This window comes from Mastomys coucha, unplaced genomic scaffold, assembly GCF_008632895.1.
Source record: "Mastomys coucha isolate ucsf_1 unplaced genomic scaffold, UCSF_Mcou_1 pScaffold9, whole genome shotgun sequence".
In the NCBI taxonomy this organism is placed as follows: Eukaryota; Metazoa; Chordata; class Mammalia; order Rodentia; family Muridae; genus Mastomys; species Mastomys coucha.
In genome coordinates, this window is record NW_022196915.1 from 23,631,592 (window position 1) to 23,653,706 (window position 22,115).

Consider the following 22,115-nt stretch of genomic DNA (forward strand, 5'->3'; position numbering starts at 1 on the left):
AAGGAGTACTACGAAAAAAGTAAATGTATATTATAGAGACACAAGTGTGAAATATGTAAAACTGTACCATTATTATTGTTTTATGCAGATATTTATAAGCATATGCACCAGACTTCAATGCACAAGACTATCTCTTAACTTGCTTTGAACTGTTATAATGGTTATTTGAATACTATGAATATAATGGGAATATTCTGATAAATATTTAAGACCATTGTTTAGCTGTGGAATTATTTTTTGTGTGTGGAAATTAGCCATCCTCTTGAGATGTGGGTTATTTCAGGATTTCCACAAATTCTTTGAATGCAAAGTTGTATCACGAGCAGAACGTTATAGCACTATGTATCTCTCAAACAGTTGGCCAGGGCCAATGCCATGTTTTGTTGACTCTGTACTTCTATGGTTGTTTTGTGCTGTAACTTTTTGCATCATTCTTTTAGAATAATGGTTTCCTGGGCTTTCCTACTGAATTCCTTGGCGCCCTGAAAGACTCTTCCATTGCCCAAGACAAACTCTCTCAGAAAACAGCAGCCAAAGGCCCAAGCTTCACAGGGTACCCACGGTTGGCCCAAGTCCTTTCCTGGACAGTTCAAATCAGTCCACAGCACCAGGACTCTGACCGTCTCACATGCACAACTCAAACAAAATGAGCTACAGTTATAATCTATCATAGACTATTAATTTTTCCAGTGCAACTCACATTTGCACTGGACCTACCTTAGTTGGTCATATAGGTACAAAACATCAGCTATAATTTGAGGAAACTTAGTTGCCTGTAGTTTAGAACTTCTGTGAACCAATGTGAACAAAAGGTTCAGATTGGTGAATGTGTTGGTATATGCTAGTGATCTTATTTTTATCAACATTTTTAAAAAAAAAAATCCCCATTGCAACTCTTATTTATGGAAGCAGCAGTGTTCAAGGTGAGTTCCTCTGTGGCCTAGAACATTTGTAGTGTCCACATGAGCTCTGTACATTGTCTGGGCTGCAACATCTGTGCTTCTGGATCTCCCCCCAAGACCCCACAGGCCAGGCACACAGTAAGCATATCTAATGTTCCTTCCACTGCAGTGATTGATCCCTGAGATGTGATTATGCTGTAAAGAAATATCCATTCTATAGCAATTTTCAGGCCCCACATAACTGAGAATGAATTTACAGGTCATACTTTAGAATCTGGGAAACAGCAATTCCATGTTTACAGCTGAGGAAGCAAAAACGAGCCTATGAGGAAGTTCCTTTTATCATGTTTACAAAGAATAGACAGTACATGGAGGGGTGTGATGATGGGCAGATGACCCATCAATTGAGAAAAGGCTCTCCCCAGAGATTCATCGGGGGGGGGCGCGGGGGAGCGTAAGATATTCAAAACACTTAGATTATGTCTGCATAAGAGAATAAGGTGAGGGGAAGGAATGTACCTGAATCTGAAATGTACCTGAATCTGAATACCACAGCGAGACTTCAAGATCTTTGACATGAGGTGGTAAAGGGGAAGTTAAAGAGGGTTAAGAAACCTCAATATTAAATTCTAAGAACATACAGTAGAAAGTAGGATACTATTTTTATGTGGCTAAAAAGTTGATATATACAGATAGATAGATAGATAGATAGATAAATAGATAGATAGATAGATAGATAGATAGATAGATAGATACAGATATATTCCTGTTCTCAGAGGACAATAAAGATATGATACTCAGAATAAACATGATAATATACAACCTGGGAATTAAAGCACGGAATAAATGAATCTGGATAGGAATGAGCAGAATGTCGCCTTCCTATTGCGTTAAACAGGGAATGCAAGGAAAGACCACTGTTCCTGAAGTGAATGGTGTGGTTGCTGAAACTGAACTAGCCTTCTGCTCCAGGCACAGGACCCACTTAGTCACCTGAGCACACAGCAGCCAGCAGAGCCACTACACCACCTCACCTCAGACCCTGAACTAGAAAACAGAACCACTAACTTCTGCCTGGATGTTCTTTCTGTGGGGAAAGAGTAACTGTAGAATGGAACATATACAGTCAACAGCGTAGGTGAAGGCACTGAAGTGATCACTCTCAGCTGAACAAGATTTGAGTCACTGTGAGCCTGTACTCACTAGTCAGTCAGTCAGCCTTGAAGGTGAGAGAGGTACCACCTTCTGGTATGGAAAATAAACATGACATTTTCTTCCTTACATAGCTTTGTAATTGAGGTAGTTTCTTCAGACTATCACAATCCATCCTAATATTTTCTTAAAACAGGTACTTTATTCACATAGAAACCAAAGAGCGAGACTGTTGCAATTAGTATGTGGAACAACTGTTCAGTCCTGAAATTCCCAGGTATCACAGGTTGAGGTGTAACATGTGTGGAGGGGAGCTTATAAATGAAAAATCAGAAATTGAAAATAGCAGTATCCTGTATGTTAGTGGGAAAGGAGATTAGCAAAAACAAACTGTGGAGACAAGCACATTTTTATAATTATGAACTTTATTTTTATTTACTAAGCCAACACTTTCAGGAAAGAGACTTTACATCTGGTTTCCATAATTCATTTTACAGGCAAATTCTAATATACATTATGTACTCTGAACTGGATTGTACAATCAATGGGAGAAGAACACTGCAGGTACTGCTTCTGGTTTTCATCAGTCATGACCAGGTTCTCAAGGCCAGTGTTACTCATCATGGCAATGCTCTACCAGGAAGAAAGGGGCAGCTTTTACTCAACAAGGTGAAGACACAATCTTTAATCAATTACATAATTATAGAAACCTCATAATCATTTGTCCAAATATATCCTCTCAAATTGCTGCAGCAGAAAGTTAAAGGGACCTGGGAAAGACCAACAGAAAATAGAACTCAAGCATCCGAATGAGGAAAAGAGCAGGTGATCATCTCCAAGGAAAATCCCATGTGTTTATATTACGGCTATACTTCATTTTCAAATATGTGCATATGCATGCGAACATAACTACCCAAGGTAACTCAGCAACATGGAAGCTACTGTGGAGAATGGAGAGAGTGGAAATGGTGCTGCAGTCTTACTGGACTCCAGTACAAGCTCTTTTGACCCCAAAGTGCAACCTCAGGAAACTGGTCAGACCACTCTGGTGGTAAACCTGGAGGCCACCTGCATCTGGAACACCATTTATGGCACAGAACCTCAGAAGTGACGTTATTGGGATCAAGTTGTCTTGATACACTGAGTAAAATATTTAAAGGGATGATGGACATTCAAGGAAAACTTAGTGCTATCATGGGCAAAGTGGCATGCTGGGATACAGTTCTGTGAAAAGCTGTACAGCCACCTTCAAACAGCAACAATTGCAGAGAAATTCATTTTACTAAACAAAGTCACACCCAGAAGAGTCATCTTGAAATTTCAGGCACGTCTCCAAGCAATTAAGCTCATTTAAAGTGCTTATCTGGTATTTTCTTTCATACTAAGATTTTTACTTACTAAAATGCTTAGCAAGTTCCCTAACATCTATATAAATACAACGAACAGTAGTCGATGTACATGGAAATACTGCACAAATAAAAAATGAGACCCAAAAGAAAAATAACAGGTAGATAAATCTCAGTATTCAGAAATCTCCCAAATGATACAACTCTATAATCCTTTGTTGGATGTCTTGAAATCACCTGTACCTATGCCAATGAACATCTTAGACCAAGCAAAACTCCAGCTCAAAAAACAGCCTTTTTTTTTCTTAAATGCATCCTGTTCAAGAGCCAAATAAATAATTCTGTATACTTTTCTCTTTCATACATGTGAAAATTAACCAACTTTACCCTTAGGGCTTAGAATTCACCTACTCCCACTGTCTTCACTGACAGAACAGGGTGAGTGAACTATGTTCCCGCAGAGGACAGCTGGTAGCAAGCTGAGGTGGTTTACAGACAAAATCAAGAGAATGAGCCACATCAAGAAAATGACCTCTGCTTACTCAGCAGTACTGGGCCCTCATTTGGACTTAGTATTACTAGGAGCAGATAAAATGATATTCTTGCAGCTTTTCCAGAAAACTGCAGGCCAATAGACAATGCTATTTGTGAATGCATCCTAGGTATTTTCTCTGGGTAGTATACTTGAAGCACACAGTATGCTTCAAAGGCATACTGATGAGGGCTGGGAATGTAGCTCACTTGACAGAGTGCTTGCCAGGTATATATTGAGCCCTAGATTCCATCTCCAGTGCCACACAAAACCAGGTGTGGTAGTGCACGCCTATAGTCTCAGCACTCTGGATGGAGGCAGGAGATCAAAAATCCAAGGTCATCTTTGGCTGCACAGTGAGGTAGAGACCAGCCTGGTATTGTGTGAGGCTCTTATCTCAAGGGAAACAAAATATATTGATAAGCCTGTCTACCTTCTATCAAAACTAAGGCCCAACAAAGGTATATAGAGTGAACTGATGGATAAATATTTCTAAAAATTTATCAGGGAGAAAAAAATTAAAGTGGGCCAAAGATTAAAGAAATTACAGGAGTCAACACTTTAATATAATAGACAACAAAGACATTTCCCTCAGACAAGAGGGTTATAAATAAATTGAAAGACTCAAACTTTCCTTCAAGGATAAACCAATTTGTGGAAGTATTCCATAAAGTCTATACAAAGTCTCTAATTAAAAAACAAAACAAAACAAAACAAAAAAACCCTAATCCATTAATTAGTATGTTCTATTGCAGAGAATAGAGTATGATTGTAGCTGATAAGTGATACATGAGATTAGTTTTCATTCTCCGTAAGGAGAAAGCATATGTGCCCACTTATACCTGTAGCCAACCCGGCTCACTTTCACGAACAAAGAGTAAGTGCTTTTTCCCACAGCAACAATGACTCGATACCATCTAGCCCATGCACAGCATGTCCTGAGCGTCCTCTGACTAGCGTGCTGTGGCGTGAGACTATGCTCACCTGTTCCCAAACTGCGGAAAGGTCTGCATCTCCAAAACACAAATTCACTTGAGGGGTTCTGATGTTTCAGGGAAGACTGCCCCCAAACAGCAGCAAATGGGACTTTGCAACTTTACACTAATGCACTTGATATGTTTCTCTCTGTAACCTAGGTACATTTAAAAAGGAAGCCATGGACATTTAATTGTTTTGGTCCATAATTCCTTTAGATGCATTTTTGGCCAGCTAATCAGATACTTGATCCTGTAAGGTTATCTTTCTGAGAAATCTTAATATGAATTATTAAACAATTTATGAGCAGCCTAAAGATGGCATGATTTGGGCAAACATGAGATAAATTCTCTCAGCTAAGAGGCCAGAAGCACAGCTAGGATCCTGTACATGGTCACCTGGAGGCCCACAGCTATCTTCCATAGGACATCTGGAGCAATCTCTCTTGACCCATAGCTACCTTCCATAGGACATCTGGAGCATCTCTCTTAAGAAAGTATTCTTTCCTACCTACAACTTAATTTCCCCCAAATCTACTTTTCGAGGAACTGTCATTCACCCTTCCATCAACAGAAAAGAGAAACTTAGGAAACCCAGAAAAGTGAAGTATGATAGTCTTAAATTTATATATTTCTCTTAAAGTGTTTTAATTCATTTTTTATAGAAAATAAGTTTTAAAACCATCTTTTATATCCCATTAAAATTTTGTGCAAATATCTCAAGTCCATTATTCTAGTCTTCAGACATTAGGAAAAAGTCAATAAATACAAATATTATGATAAAGATTTAATTTAAAATTTCCAATGTATGTTATGGAAACTTGATAGTAGTATGATGGATCCAGAAGTTAATAAGATTCAAAACTCAATTACCAGCACAAAACTAGAACCAACAGAGGTTACATTTGATATACCATAGGGATCTCAAGCTCTCCAAATTTACCCAGTAGCAATATAAGCAAATAGTAAATGTGTAAAACAAGATGTTCTAGCAACACAGAACCGGTTTACATAAAATAATGACAACTGTCATCATGGGAATTTGTCTGATAAATGGAGAAACAGTAGGACTAGATTACTGATCCTAGAAAGGAGAGGTGAAACCGCTAAGGACTCCCCCACTAAAAGCCTGGTCTTTCCTCATTGGGGACCTTTTGCATAGACCTCATAAATACACAAAACCTGGCCAGAACCCTGCTTACAGATAACTACCTTCCATCCTCACTATGGATCTTTAGTTAAAATAGCAGCCATACTCACAAGAGGAATAAGCATCGGGGTGAGATTCTGATAATCAGTTATTACATACCACAACAGGACTAAATCAGCGAAGTATACACCTTGCCTGATAAATGGAATATTCTGACTTTTCTGGTATGTAGAAAGAGGGCTAGATAGCATGAGGGGGTACTTGGGCCTCTGAGATGGGTAAGTAAACTTGTGTTTACCTGAGACAAGTATGTGCAAATGGTATGTAATTCAAGCAGGTATATGGAAGAACCAAACTAGTAGAAGCTTCTGCATTTTAATTTTAAGATTTGCTGAAATGGAACCTCCGACATAGTAATAAGCTGCACATAAAGCTATTAGAGAGCAGACTGTTTTCAAAAAACAAACTGGCAGGTGATGACTGTGCACTTAATGTATCTTTGGTTTAGGAAGACGAGAATATCGATTAGAGGCCACACAATCCCCAGAATGCAAACTGCTGTGTGGGGCATGCAGCTCTTTTGGTCGTGCTAAGGGCCTTGGGATGCTTGTCTTGGCCTGGAAGTTTTGAGGCTCTACTTGAGGACTGCTTATTTGTTTTTGCTTGAAAGAGCCAGAAGGGGGACGGAGCTTAGATGTTTTCAGATTCAAATGATTTGCAGGGTTGTTTTGTTTGGATGTTGGCTGATGTTTTGAATTGCATGGTGTGGTTCCTGGTGCCTTCTTACATGTGGAAGTTCTACTTGGTGATGAATCAGAATCTGGAGGAGGTGACAAAGAACTCAGGTTGGATGGCTTTAAAAGCTGCAAGGACTTGGGCTGAGGACACTGGTTTCTTCCACCCCTCTTAGTCTGGTCCACTGTACTTGACTGGGAAGGGGTCTGAGGAGGAGGAGGACTTACAAACTGCATGTCACTGGGTTTTTTTTCTGCGAAATGATAAGGCTCTTGAGCATTCACAGTCATGCTCAGGCTCGTTTCAGAAGGTATGTCCTTCACCACATCCACTGTGAACTGTGGGCTTGACGAGAAAGGACGCTCTTCCAAACCACGGCTGCTGTCTTGTTGCAAGCCATGTGTAAAGCTTCCATCTGGATGTGCGCCACCCGGACACATGCCCTGAACTGCATATTCACTGTGGGCCTCGATACGTTGGGACTTTATTAATTTTCCCTGGGCGTGGTCTGTAGATCTGGGAAGGCTGCTGGAAGGCTGTAGTACTTGAGGCTGTTAAAATTTAAAAACATCACCAACAATTTATATTAAAAATTTACCAAGAATTAAAGCAAATTTAATTATAATTAGGCAAAACTGCCACTTATACTTTAATATGGAAAATATGTGATTTTTTTAAAAAAATGAATTGCAATATCCAAGCAAACTCATGACACATATAAAAATGATAAATGCAAACAAAAATGATACAAGCAGCAAACACTGAACAAGATCCAAAATCAAATGGGGCAAAAGTGGGGAGGGAATCCCTGTACCATTAGATTTATTATTCTTCAATCTTATCTACAAGGAATCTGGAGGACATTTCAGTAGCACTTTGATTTAATTTTCATACATGGCACTCACATTTAAAGGTATTCATCATATTATCCACTTTATTTATGCACATCGTTGTTTTGCATATATGGGTATATGTGCACCATGTGTGTGCCTGATAAGTGTGGAGGCTAAATGAGGGCATCACATCCCCTGGAACTAAAGTTATAGTTGGTTCTAAGGTGCCCTGTGGTTGGGAACTGATCCTGATCCTATGCCAGAGCATTCAGAGCTCTTAACCACGGAGTCATTTCTCTAGCTATTATGCATTTTAAAAATTCATTTTTTAATGTTTGTTCTCAAATGCTGTAGCTCTCTTGAGAATTACCAAATACAATGTTTAGAATATAAGACTACAGTATTCGTTTATGTGAAATTCTAATAACTGACACAAAAACATCCAATACACTTAGCCCAGTACGTGCAAAGCACTAAATTCAACTCTTAGAACCCCCAGCAAGCCAAAAGTCTTTTCAGTGACAGCTGAGAGAGTAGAGATGCAAGCATCTGGAACTAGAACCAAAGCACAGAAGCCAAGTTCTTAAGGCCACACAGCCTTGTGTACCTTCAGCAGCCTTCTGAGACAACATTTTTACATACTCAAGAGAATATATGACGTCCTTTATTTTTGGCTATCCAGTTTTTAGTTTTTAGGTTTTTTTTTTTTTCTTAAAAAGGTACAAACTAACATAGGGGTCAGTTAAAACAATCAATAACCATTTCCTCTTCCAGATATATCATTTCTATTTAGTATTTTTGGGCTAAAGTTTTAAAAACTTTAAGTTTGAAATGTGAATTTTAATGAATTGTTTTTTACTAATGAAATACTTTTTAACTATGCTAATCCACAAAAAAACCTACACAGTGCCTCTCAGCATTCCTGCTGCAGGAATGGACCTCTTTGATCAAATCTCACTGTGTTTTGTTACTCCTTGGCCAGCACTGGAATGGCTTCTCAGGGTCAACTGTGACAGACTGGAGTGCCACAGCTAGGACAAGATGACCATTCAGCAGGGACAGCTGAGGGGGGCCCGGTACTTTATAGGGTGGGGAGGAATCATAAGATACCATGTCAACCAACACTGGACAGAGGGGCCCACAAACTCCAACTCCCATGGAGCTATGACCCAGCTGACAGCTTTGGAGGGAAAGTGTCCATTGTGTTCCCTTTAAGAATGCTACCCCTGGTAGGTTAGCCAAGCTGCAGGCAGTGGAAGGCCATAAACCAAGGAGAACATGAACAACACAAGTTGGATTGATAGGTTATTTTATTTTTACTCTTTAAAAAGAATACAGGGTTGGAGTGGAGAGGTGCAGGCGGACCTGTGAAGGGGTGGGGGTGGGGAATAACCAAGGGGATGAGAATGATCAAAGCACATGGATGCGTTCAGTAAAGTCTTTAAGAAAAAAACCTACTTAAAAGGCAAAACAGCAGTCAAAATTAATCTGTACAGAGAAATCAATATTAACATTAACTCTAACTGTAGAATGTTTAAAATAAAGCTAGCCCATTACTGCCTACAGCTACCTATCCCAGACTTCAAAGTTAGTCACAACCTATTACCATGGAGATGAAGAAAATGTTGCCTAACATGAAAGGTACTAAAATTCAGTGGATTCTTCTGAAGGTTTGCTAGTAAGCTTATAAAAGTAATCACAAATGTCATAAAGGTTTACTAGAAAGATCAGGCAGGGCCATGCAAAGGAAGTCAAGATGTCCCTGTGGCGGGCCTGGAGAACAGCAGGCACTAAAGGCCACGCACAGGGCCCTTGTTTTGTTTTCTCATCTCCAAATAGAAGAAGGGTTTTTTATACCAATATAAAAAACCTTAAAGTAATTTAAAAACTGAAAATATCAGTGACAACTTTAAAAATGACTTTTTAATGTTTATTGTCCTAGGAACAAATACGTGCTCCTGGCCTGCAAAAATCTCTTTTGTTAAGACACAGCAGTCAGAGAGCTACCCCTCTGGAAGGTCTCTGACTGAACATGAGATGTCCACTCACACTGCAGATTTCTCACGTTCCCTACATCATAGAGAGAAATACCTGGAAAGACAATGGGCAGAAGACGCACTACATGTATCCAACGGAACAAAACTCCAGTTACAAGACTGACAAGTAGAAAATGACAAGGCTCTAAGAATATAGCATGTTGAGTCTTTATCTGAGGAGATAAGACTAAATAGTTACACAAATAAAGCCTAAATTATCATCTAATTAGAACAGTGATTTTTATAAGATAAATGAATTTTACATTTCCTAAAAAATTTTTAGTAATATAATTAATGTCCCTATCCTAAAATGACTGCCTTGTGTGTGAAAACTGTAATTTGGGAAATTCCACCATTATGAAGAGTAAAGGTCTCTTTCAAGAAAGGGTAAAAATTTGCTATACTGTGAGGACTAAGGAAACAACAGTGAGGAAGCATCCTATCATGGACCAGACAGGCACTAACAAACAACAAGCTACCTGCTAACAGCTTCAAAACACATATGTGTATTAAAATGCATAGTGCCAGGAGTGAGAAAAGCCAGAGCTGGCCACTCAACAGTCCCTATGCTTGACAGAGCTCCTTAAGGAGAGCAAGCAGAATGAGCAACAAAACCATTTCTGACAACATGTGATCCAAAAGAAAATAAAAGCCTGACTGGAGAGGAAACATACAAAATGTGCAAATGACTGGACTGAGTTTTGAAAGGGGGAGCAGCAATCACCAGGTAGATAGGAAAGGAAGGACTGCTGAGACCTGGGCTGCTTCATGACCATGACTAACAAAAACCATGCTGTTCTCTCACTCAGATGCCATGACAGTGCGGAGAGCACTGCTCGGGGAACAGACATGGCTGGTGCCAACGGGCACTTGCCAAGCTGCCTAACTCAGCATGTTGGATGGTGAAAGCTCCTGATGAATGTTAAGTAGAGATCTAAAGATTCAGAGCACTTCAGGATCTCACTTTTGTGGAACTGAAGACACTCAATGAGGAGAAGAACCTCTAAGTATTTAGTCAGGTAGGGAGCTATCATCAGCCCAACTGAGCTGTCAACAGCCCAAGTAAAGTTTCCTGTGTAAAATCAGCATACTATTGGGCAGTAAGAGAGGTCAACAAGACTTGAGGAGAAGGAAATTTACAGGATTTCCTGTTATCTGGGCAAAGTCTCCCAGAAAGTACCAACTAGTCCTTGCAGTTCATGGCCTTTAGAGGCTCACAAGACCCATAACCTAAGGCAACAGAAATCCAAGCACCATTGGGGGATTCAGAATCCTCCTGTAGTAGCAGATGAGTGAGACTTAGTACTCTGTCTTTAGAACATGTAGAGGGTTTGGAAGCAAAGTTCTCAAATGTAGACTGATGTCCACACCCTCTACCTGGACTCTGCAACTGCAAGTCTCACATAAGAGTTTTAAATAAACATACTATTCTACAAACTCTGCAAATTCTATAGATTCTACAAATTCCTTAGGGTAAAGATTATGTGTCAAGGACAATGTCAGCAATAGGCACTACTGGGGAATTGTGCAAGGCTTGATGGTCGCCTTTAGCAAGGACCTCAGCTGCCTATTTAGACTGCTTGTAAGGATAACCAGAGACAACAGGTCTCTTTGTGCAAGTGCTATCACCCTGTTTTGCATACTAGTCAGTGTTCCCAGTATTTGTTCCCTAGTAGTGATTGAACATTTGCTTGCTATGGAATGAGCTAGGGAGTATTAGCTGTGTATTCAAGAATGGCTCAATTGACCATAAACTAGCAAAGATGACTGGTTATGTCAATAATAGATCATTAGTGGTTAAATAAAAATCAACCTCTAAAAATTTATGGACAAATAAGTCTGGATAATAGAAAATAATCCTGTTTTTCTTAAAATGTTTGATGTTAATTACATATTAACTTGAACAGAAGTATCTTTCATAATGAACTAGGAGCTTAGCCATCAAGTGGTTTTTTGTTTGTTTTGTTTTAACTTGAATAGGCATTTCTAGCTCAGGAGGTTGGAAAAACTATCTCAACAGGCATTTAGCTGTTTCCCTATTCCAGCTGTAACAGTACGACTATACATGCGAACCACTAGCACAGGGCTTCCTGACACACGTCACCTGTAATAATTAGAGAGTATAAGCATGAGAGGTTCAAGGTATACGTCTTTTGTAAATGGGACTGGTAGAACAGTCAAGATCTTTATCATGTGAAAATAAATTACTTGCTACAAAACATGAGATTTCTAGGCACAAACACATGATTCCATCAGTTAGCCACAGGTATGTGTTTTAAATCAACAGTACTCATGTGTATTATGATGTCAAAGCTAAGACTCCTTTATTTCCTTCCTGTCTGAAGAACTAGAGTTAGAACTTTAAAGTATATTAAAATTGTGAATGACTTATTGGATGGCTCTATGATGGATCTAGTTTGTCAAACATAGCACTGAATCACTCGGCTTCTAGAATCAGACTGAGTTTAGTTTGATTTTCATCTATTCCTTACAATTGGTGAGATACTGAGCCAATCATCACAGTAACCTGAAATGAAATTTCGTAATTAAAGTTCTGCAAATAAAAGCATGAATATTATCAGGTCCTTAACACAATGCAAGTCATTTACAAGTACTGGAGAAATGTTATACTCCAGACTGGGAAGCAGGGGCTTCCCTCTGCCCAAGTACAGAAGCCCCAATTCCACGTTTGCATGTACGCAGGCTACTTTTCTTGAGGCTCGAGTGGAAGGTTACTAGCCCCTTCTTTTTCTAAATGGGTACACACACATTTAATGAAGTAATGCTCAAATTTCACACACTTTGTCAGCAAGTGGCAAAGATCTATTTTAAAGCATCAGAAGTTTTTAAATGTAGCAATAAAAACATCACTGTAATGTTATTTGGTTACCAGTTAAAATTTCATGGGCTTTCAGAATATACAATATAATCAGGTGATTATTGTAAAGTTGTAGTGCATGAAATCTACATATTCAATACCATCATAAAGGTAATAGCTCTCCTGAAAAACTTCCCACTTGCTTCTGAGTTGATTCTCACCTAGAAAGGATAACATTAGACACACCAAGCCCAAACCCACTGGTGGAGCAGTCTGTCTAGACAGAGGTGGCTCCATGGTGACCCACTGGAAGAAACCCCAAGGGAAGCTCTTCATCATTACTGTTTCATCACAACCCCAAAGTCTCTAGGATTATCATGTCGGATTTCCTAAGCATCCTTCCCCTCCAGTTACTAGCAAAAAGATGGCAGCTAAAGTGTCAAGCCCTGAGTAAAAATGTTCCACATCTGTAAAGTAGAAAACAGGAAATAATCAAGTATAAAACTGCTATTACATAATACACATGAAATATCCACAACCATTTTCTGGGCTACATACAAGTTTATTGTTATTATTAAATACGCTTTAATACTTAAAGGGAAGATGGAAATGGAGCCACCTGTAACATGCCTGTAATCATGCATGCACGCTCTGACATGCACCATGCAAACTGGGAGAAAACAGAAAAGCAAAACGTGACCATGAGGAAGGTGGTAGGAAAAATCTGAAATTGTACTGTACCACGCTTTGTCAGAGAAGTAATGGACTAACTTCTCAACTCCTTGCCAATGGCACAATGGGAGAGCAGAGACAAGAAAAAGACAGGACAACGGCATCAGAGACCAGACAGAACACTGGAATCACCACGCCTGGGCAGCAGCCAAGGGAATCTGCTCTGCCTGTTTTTCTAAGCATTACTCATTATTGTAAAAAGATTTGCACATAGTGAATCATATTTCATAGATTTATACTTTGTTACTAAAGTGGTTTACAAGTTTGTACAAATATTCATGCTCATAAAAAAGTATGCTTAACACTTCTTATATAAAGGGATCACTTGAATTTTACCAAACACAATACTGAAAAGAATTTTGAAACAATTTAATACTAATATTGCAAAAACCTAAGGAGATTAGGCCTCACATAATCCCTTATGAAGATAGAAAAAAGTAAAAAAAAAATTAGTAATTTAAAAAACATATAGCACATTATAAAGCTAAATAAGCTTAATATTTGCTAGTTTGTTTCTAATGCTGCAATGGCACTAAAGACCTCTTAAAGGTATAACTAACTGTGCTTTAACTTAGAAATGATGTCATAAATGATACATGACCTTCCACACATCACTAGAGACAAAATATTTAACTAAGCCCCCCTATAAATAGCTTCAAGTAAATCCAATCACAGTTCCTGATGATTTTGGAAACTAGGAATACTCTTTTGTCCTCTATATTTCAGAATGGCACCTCCAGATCGCAAAAAAAAAATTAAGAGGACATATGATTACTATGTATATTACTTAAAAACTACAGAAATACGAAATTCATAGATTGAGTTAACTGCTTTTAAATTATCAAAGAGATAAAGAGTGACAGCATTTACTGCAGAGGCAGCCACTGAGAGTGACAGGCTCCATGTAACCATCTCTTAAAGACAATCTATCTTCGTCACCTTCACCCTCACCCCAGCTATCGCCCTGAGTGTAGTCGGGACACACAGGGCCCGGGGTAACCTGACGGTGCCTACGCGCGCCTGCAGACCCCCAACTCTCCACAAACAACTGATTATATTTATACCTATATGGTTGTAAATTTTATTTCTTAGCTGGTGTAAACCTGTCCTTTAGTATTTTGTCTCTTTTTAAAAAAGGATTAAAGTACATTGACTTGAGTTTAAGATTAAGTAAATTTATTTTTTATCAAAAGCATACTACAAATTCAGGGTAAACTATTTGTTGTTTGAATACACTGTTGCTGTCTTCAGACACACCAGAAGACCGCATCAGATCTCATTGTTGTGAGCCACCATGTGCTTGCTGGGATTTGAACTAAGACCTCTGGAAGAACAGTCAGTGCTCTTAACTGCTGAGCCATCTCACCAGCTCTCTATTTGTTAACAAGAAACTTGAGTCTTTTAGTCATTTCTATTTTCTACAATTGAAAGTATTTATTTTGATGTATATATTAAGGCAGCAAAACTTGTACTATTTTGTTTTTAGTAAATGAAAACCTAAAAGTTTTGTATGTAGAAGTGTTTGAAGTTGTTCATTTTTAATCTCAAGAATTTAGTTACCAAAATAGAAAAGGTATTTTGATACTCTATATATGTACATATAATTAAACTGTAATTTCTATGTTGTAATATATTGTACATACTGAAAAAAAAAGACAATCTATCACACCTACCTAGGAGATGTAGAGTACTGTAGGAGAAACTTTCTCAATTAATAATAAACAGTTCTGCTAGTGTAACTAACAGGGTGTGATTTGCCACACCACCACCTCAGCAACAAGGGCTTGCTAAAGGAACACTTTCACCATCGGCAGAGAGGGCACCATGAAAAGCTTCAGACAGGAAATACTAAATGCTGCATCTGGCAAAAGTTCATGTACTGGCAGAAACTAACACATGTCTAGGTTTCTGGGAAGTTTTGCTAGAACATAAGTTAGGTGCACATTTCTAATTAACCAACCAATAACTATGCTAGATAGCCTCTGAAACTGACTACAAAAGCTATCTGATATGAAAAACTGGCTTAATGTACAATTGACTTAGTTCAGTTTCTACCAAATTATCCTAGTTTCCATTTCAACGAAAGATTTTATTTGTATGAAAAGTCACTCCCAAAACTAACTTTTCATAAAAACACAAAAGCTGATGCAATTATGCACACAGATTTGAGTGAAATCACATCTTGGAGTCAATCACAGTGGGCCATGAAAATCAAGCCTCTCAGTATGTCTGGCAGTTGGAATATGCATGGTAACTGCCCCTAGTAAGCACACACACCATTTAGCAAACGATTTCCAGAGCTCTGCCTAAGGAAGTACAGGCACTGGGTTATACACAAAGACAAAATGCACTCCAGTAATGTATGTGGACTAAAAGAAAAATTCAATCATAATTATTCTCAAATACATTGCCATCTACCAAAAAAGAATGATTTCAAGTTATACTATGTGAAACATGTTTATATAATTCAAAAGTATCAAGAACTACAAAACATTATCACCTTATAAAAGACTAGAAGTGCATAAAACTATTTAGATCTTTTAGCTCCTTTATAATGAGCCCATGATATTATTTATAAGAGGAAAAAGGTCATCTACAATAAAATGCAAGATGCAGTCTCTGGATTTAGAATGAAATTCAACTGTAGTGTGTTTACTTATCCTGAACAAATTGCAACATCACTCTGATTAATTGATTTACATTTCTGACTACAAAGTCAGAATAATTAATAGCTCTGACTATGAGTTATGTGTAGATGGAAGTGAGAATTCAAATAAAACACCTACATATTCAATGTTATACTCATCCTGTACTTAAATGTACAGCTATATTTTATAAACTATACATAAATGTTTCCAAATATTTTTGGAAATAATTTCCAAACTGTAGTAATTATTAGATTAAGGCTATGGACCCTGAGACATAATAATTCTTGAGCCAAAAACAGTGAAAAGGCAGAGAGTAAGCTGTGGAAAATAGGCAGGCTATAAATTCTACTATTTCAAAGTAATTCTGGTAAATATAATTATTAGAATATAACTGTAGGCATCAAGAAACAAATCCAGAAATGGCTGAACTGTTAGGACAGATGGAGATGGACTTTATGTAATTTGTGTCTGCTCCTTTCCATCTAAGCTGCTTTACACAGGAGACGTACGGAGAATTACTAAGTTATTTTAAGTGACATAAGCAAGAGAAAATTCTGATGTTAGGTGTAGCAACAAATGGGTGTCATTCTTAAATATGATTTAGAAACACCAAGAATGGCAGGAGAAGCTATCTGGACTTGTGATAAGGGCCTTCTACTTGCCAGAAGCAACTGTATTTGTTAATTTTTCCTACTCCACAGCAAGAATTGCATCATTTTTGATCAAATGCAGATGGACGTTAGCGTGGAAGGAGTAACTCAAGTCACTTAACTGAAGTCTCCACAGACACGGCAGGAAGGGTCTCTACATACCTAAACAGAGATTATTTTCTGTAGCCTATAAAATTTTATTTGAAATCAAAATATAGTACAAAGTAAATATTAATATTCATTTTTAATAAAAAATATAAAAGAATACAACTCATCAGTTCTAGAGAAAGCCATGTAAAAGCCAAGAACTTCTATACTTCTTTCCTTTTCCTAGAGTTATTCTTAAATTTAGCAAGATTTCTGGCCAGTGCAGCTTGGTGAAATGGCCTGAGTACATACTCCTAATAACTGATGCTCTCACGCTATGTGCTTACTACAGGCTCTCCTCCATACTGTACCTGCCAGTGTGTATCTACAACAAGCTCTCCTCCATACTGTACCTACCAGTGTGTATGTACAACAAGCTCTCCTCCATACTGTACCTACCAGTGTGTATTTACAAGCTCTCCTCCATACTGTACCTACCAGTGTGTATGTACAACAAGCTCTCCTCCATACTGTACCTACCAGTGTGTGCTTACTACAGGCTACCTTCCATACTGTATCTACCACTTCTAACATCTACCACTCACTCTTACAACTCAAAATAAAAACCAAACTGCTACTTCTGAAGACTCAGCCACAGTCTCAGCCTCTGTATTTGATGATAAACATAGTACACTCTAACCAATGCTCAAGCAGGTATCAGAAAGAACTTTTAAAATGAAACATTACAATAAGAGATACTCCTTAAAACCTGCCTATTATTTCTAATCAACTTCTATAAAAACTGAGTGCTGGGAATGGAAAGTACAGAATCAGGTATTATCACACTGAATGTTCATTTAGTATAGAAAGAAACCTAAGACTTATTCTTAATTGTCTCTGAAAAACCAATGGGTTCATTCCTGTGACTTCATCTCTCTCTCACACACACAACCTAAAGGAGGTAGAAATAGCTTTGTTAGGATATGGTAACACCTATCCTCAGGGGTGAATCTCAGTATAGCAGTTAAAACACATTTCTCTTCCAAAAGAACCTCTCGAACTCAGTGCAAGATGCTAAAGGGTGTGTAATGATCCTATAGTTATTGCTATAAGGATCTTATAAGAATCTCTACAGAAAGACATTATCTACTCACCCCTGAGAGGTTACCAGAGGCAAAGCATATAACTAATCCTTATTTTATTTGGAATTCGTGCAACTTATTTATAATTTAGATGAAGACATAATTTTTCAAAAATTAATTTTATTCTAAGTTGATTAAAATTGCCCTTGGGACTCCTGATACTTTACCTAAGGAAAATGAGTGAAAAAAATGGTAGGACTCACAGAATAAACCATGGAGAAGGTGTAGAACTAGCTCTGATTGACTCTTTTTCACCAACATTAGCTTTTGGGGGTGGGTAACTTTTCAAAAAAAAAATATAAAATACAGCCAACTTACCAGGTATAGTAAAATATATATAATCTAAAGCAGTCAAGACGTGTGGATGGTTGAGTAATAACTGAATCATTAAAAAGTGTTAGTAAACCATGCATATTCAAAGCCACTGCTTCTATGCTGTGAAACAGCGAACAAATTATAAAAGACATTAGTGGTTTTAAAACGGCCTTGAAATTTTTAAAAAAAATTTTAGATGGTAATTAAATAGTTAAAGCCTTTGATTAGGAGATATTTAAAGTGTGCAATGGTCTAGTAAGCCTGATCCCTAAACAGTATGCATCTGTCCATCAAATCTGTGTGCATTTCAAAAGTAAGTAGGTAAAAAATAATTTTATCTTATATATTTCATGATCGTCATAAGATCTACTTAAAGACAGATGCATGCCAGCAGGTCTAGGGTCACCAGTGAAAGGTTTCAACAGATTATATGGTGGAATTAACCTCGGGCAGCTTTCAGGAAGCCATAGTGGAGGTTTGTTTGCATGCAGTCAAGGAAATGTTAGGAGAGCAGACCACAGGGAGTGCTCATGGAGCAGGTGCCTGCAGATTACTGGGAGGGAGGGGCCATGCAGCAGGGAAATACCATGAAGGGGAAGCCAGAGCAGGATGGGAGTGAGAGACACAGACTCACTCTGTCTGCGGTGCGGTGGAACAGTCCGTGGCATCCCCTGGAAGGAGCCCTGCCAAGGAGAGAAGGAGGGAGCAGAATACCCACCCTGTGCAGAAAGAGATGGGGTAGGGAGGCATAATGAAGAAGGGAACCAGAGAAACCAAAGTCACATTTGTTTTCGCTTTTTAAAATAACACATCAACAGTGTTAGTGAGAAGTAAATTTCATTTTTTAACATACAGGCAGCTCAAATTAATAACATCAAAATTCAAAATCTAGTTGTCAAATACTTTACAGGAAATATCTCAGAACTCCACAACTCTTTGTAAGTAACACACAAATAGGCCTTTCTGGTATGCATTGAACCCCATCATCATATACTTTTAAGTATCATATTACTATTTTGCAGAAGAGCACTATAGGAGGGAAGATAAATTGTATGTATTCACACACAAAAATATTAATTTATGAATCAGGAAATCAAACATTAGCACAAAATTTTTCTTTTCAAGTCATAGATTTTTAAAAGATTAGAACACAAAAGCAAAGAAAGCTAGGGTTAGAAATAATTAGGATATTGTGACCATAAGTTCTTACAAAGTGTGACATGCAAGACATAGGTGACGCATGCTTTTTAGTATGAGTGACGAAAGGTCCTTAATTTAACTTAATCATGTTTATCAAAATTGGAAGACATCTATATGTCAGATGTTGAACATCACAGTCAGAAAAACATTTTGCCTCAGCTTTACACTGTAGCCAAATTAAAAGATACCCACAAATAAAATTATAACACACAAATGAAATGGTCCCAATACTAGCAAACTCTGCTGCTTTAGCCTGTTTTCTAAGTCTTCACAGCAAACACTGCCTCTTCCAGCACATACTCTGAACAGCTTCAAAATGTCTCCCATTTAAAACGTCTGCAATACATCCAAGCTGAATGACAGATACTTATAAGCAGATCAGTCAATGGCTAGAAGAGCCATGTATAATGTTATTGGCCTTGAAAAAATAGTACCAGTCAAGTACTGATTTCTTATAGAACTACAAAATGCATAACATGGTTGTTTTAACAAACAGTGTGAGACATGAACAGTAATCTTTTGTGTATAGACTTCTACCTGTTAGAATGTGAACTCTCAGAAGCACAAGTGGCTCCTGCCTGTATTTAAAGGTAGCTGGCATATGCTATATGCAAAACCTGATGTCTGAAATGATTAAAATTACACTATGCAAAAGCAATTGTGTGAGTACCTCATAAATGTTACTTGTTCAAATACTGGTGTAAGATGTGTGCATGTGTGTTCGTGTGTGTGTGTGTGTGTGTGTGTGTGTGTGTTTTCACACACACAAACCCTTTCAAGTGGCAAATATAGATAGAACACTAAATAAATAAATATATAAATAAGACCATTTGGCAACAAAATAAATTCTTTAATTCCCTTTAAGTATCTACCTCCAAATATATCCAAATATACACATAAATATCTCTGAGTTGTAATATGGCAACTCAAGTGAAAAGGAACATGGCAAATCTGAGTTTAAAGTCAGGATAGTACAGGAGAAATGTTACCCAATCATCCTGTCCAGGCTCCAAATCAGGAAAGCATTAGTCTCAAAAGAAAATCATATGGGAGATTACTCAAAAGAGAACTCTGTGAGATATACTGCTGTTTCAGTTACTCTGTCATCCTATCTCCCAGGCCTAAGAAAAAGGAAATGCGTTTCTTGCTAGTAAAATTATAAAGTTATAAACATTAATGTTTAAAAATCAATGCCTTTTGGGATGCAATAGTAGTAGTAGGTTTCTGATTTTATAAAAATATACTGGGAAAACTTGACATCATGAGTCTACTGCACAGCAGGAAAATGACTGCTTACAACACACGTTATTCCACTGTTGAATTGATGTTGTATATGTCTCCTCTATATGCAATGTTATGAACTAAGATTTATTATATGTTAGAAATTACTCCAACAGAACATTTTGAAATATATGCCAGATCATCTTCCCTTAACTCTCTCATATGTAATATTCAGCTATTAAACCAGGAGAGAGAAGCAGAATTAGGTGCAACTGTGAACAGAGTTTTAACTCGTACAAGCCTTTCCATATGACATGACAGTCTGCATATTCCCACACTTGTTTTAGTAGTAATCCAGAACAGCTGATTATGTGACAGGACATAGATCCTTTAGAACTTCTTTGCTGTCTGGTGGAGACTGAGGATTAATTTTGATAATTATTTAAGTTAGGTGTTCAAACAAATGACTGACTGGTAACAAGAATATGTCAGGATAATTTTGAATTTAATGTGCAAACTGACTTTCTATCTTTAAATATTAAGCTTAAATGGTTTTAAAGCAATACTGGAAATACACAGGGTAATAGAATCTCATGCTTGTCCTATGTTTTCTCATCCAAATAAATAAATTATTTATTTCATAATTTTTCAATTAAATATATTTACATCATTTCCCGTTTCCTAAATTTTCCCATATGTCCACATTCCTTCTCAAATTCATGGTGTCCTTTTGATTAATTATTATTGGAATTCAATTTTAAATAATGCTGTTCTTAAGAGTGGGCTAGTACAAGGATTAATAAAGACTACCTCTAAGAAAAGCATCAAGTTCTGCTATAAAGCATAGACTGACTTTGGATTCACGGCTATCCTGTTACATCAGCCTCCAAGCTGGGATCAACAGGACTGCACCAACCACAGCTGGTTCTGTAACTTTATATATTTAAAATGAACCTTCAGCTGGGTTTGTTGGTAATTTAATCTCCAAACTCAGGAAACACGGACATATGGAACTCTGCTGGGTTCAAGGCCAGCCTAGTATTCATAGAGAATTCCAGGCAGCCAGGGCTAAAGAGTGAAACCATGTTTCAAACAAAAAGAAAAACAAAATAAGATGACCTTTGGTTTCTCAGAGCGCCAGCCTCCCACAGCATTCCTGAGATGCAAGCACTTCTCAGCTTAAGAAGCTTCTTTGAGTGTAGGGTATTTACCAGCATCTAGGGAAACTGTTGGTCACAGTAAGCAAGCATCCTACTGTGGATTGGGGCTGTGTCTTTTTCTACACTCAGTGGAATAGAGCTTGGCACAAAGTAATATGTACACAAGTATGCATATGTTGATTTTCCTTTTCTCAGCTCTACTGCCTTGTTTAGTATTTCTTGTGTGTTGTAGCCATTAGGGGATACCAAGGCCACTCACTCAAATCTCTAGAGGAGATTCATGTTGGCTTCAAAGTGCTTGCTTTTCTGCCACCCAGCTGACACCAGCAGCCATCTCCTCTGGCATCCATCCATCTATTACTGCCTTTCACATTTCCTTCTTTCTCCTACATAGCTTCTGACAAACCCTTGTCAGTAAACCTCCTAGCCATCAACCCTATCCATCCTTCATTGCAGGCAGATTTCTTCCTTCATATTTAGAT

At 37.9% G+C, this 22,115-nt stretch overlaps 1 protein-coding gene across 11 annotated transcripts in view; it reads right to left on the minus strand.

Moving 5' to 3' along the window:
* Positions 1 to 6,412: 6,412 nt before the first annotated feature.
* Ccser2 (coiled-coil serine rich protein 2) overlaps positions 6,413 to 22,115 on the minus strand; it is a 107,177-nt gene continuing 91,474 nt past the window's right edge. For 4 of the 11 annotated variants that reach the window (XM_031362532.1, XM_031362533.1, XM_031362534.1 and 1 more), the window contains one exon: positions 6,413 to 7,342. In XM_031362532.1, the coding sequence (XP_031218392.1) occupies positions 6,545 to 7,342 (798 nt within the window). In that variant the 3' untranslated portion in view covers positions 6,413 to 6,544. Of the gene's footprint in view, positions 7,343 to 13,219; positions 13,260 to 18,638; positions 18,772 to 22,115 lie in introns of all 11 variants that reach the window. The other 7 variants (XM_031362530.1, XM_031362536.1, XM_031362525.1 and 4 more) reach the window with 5 other exon arrangements.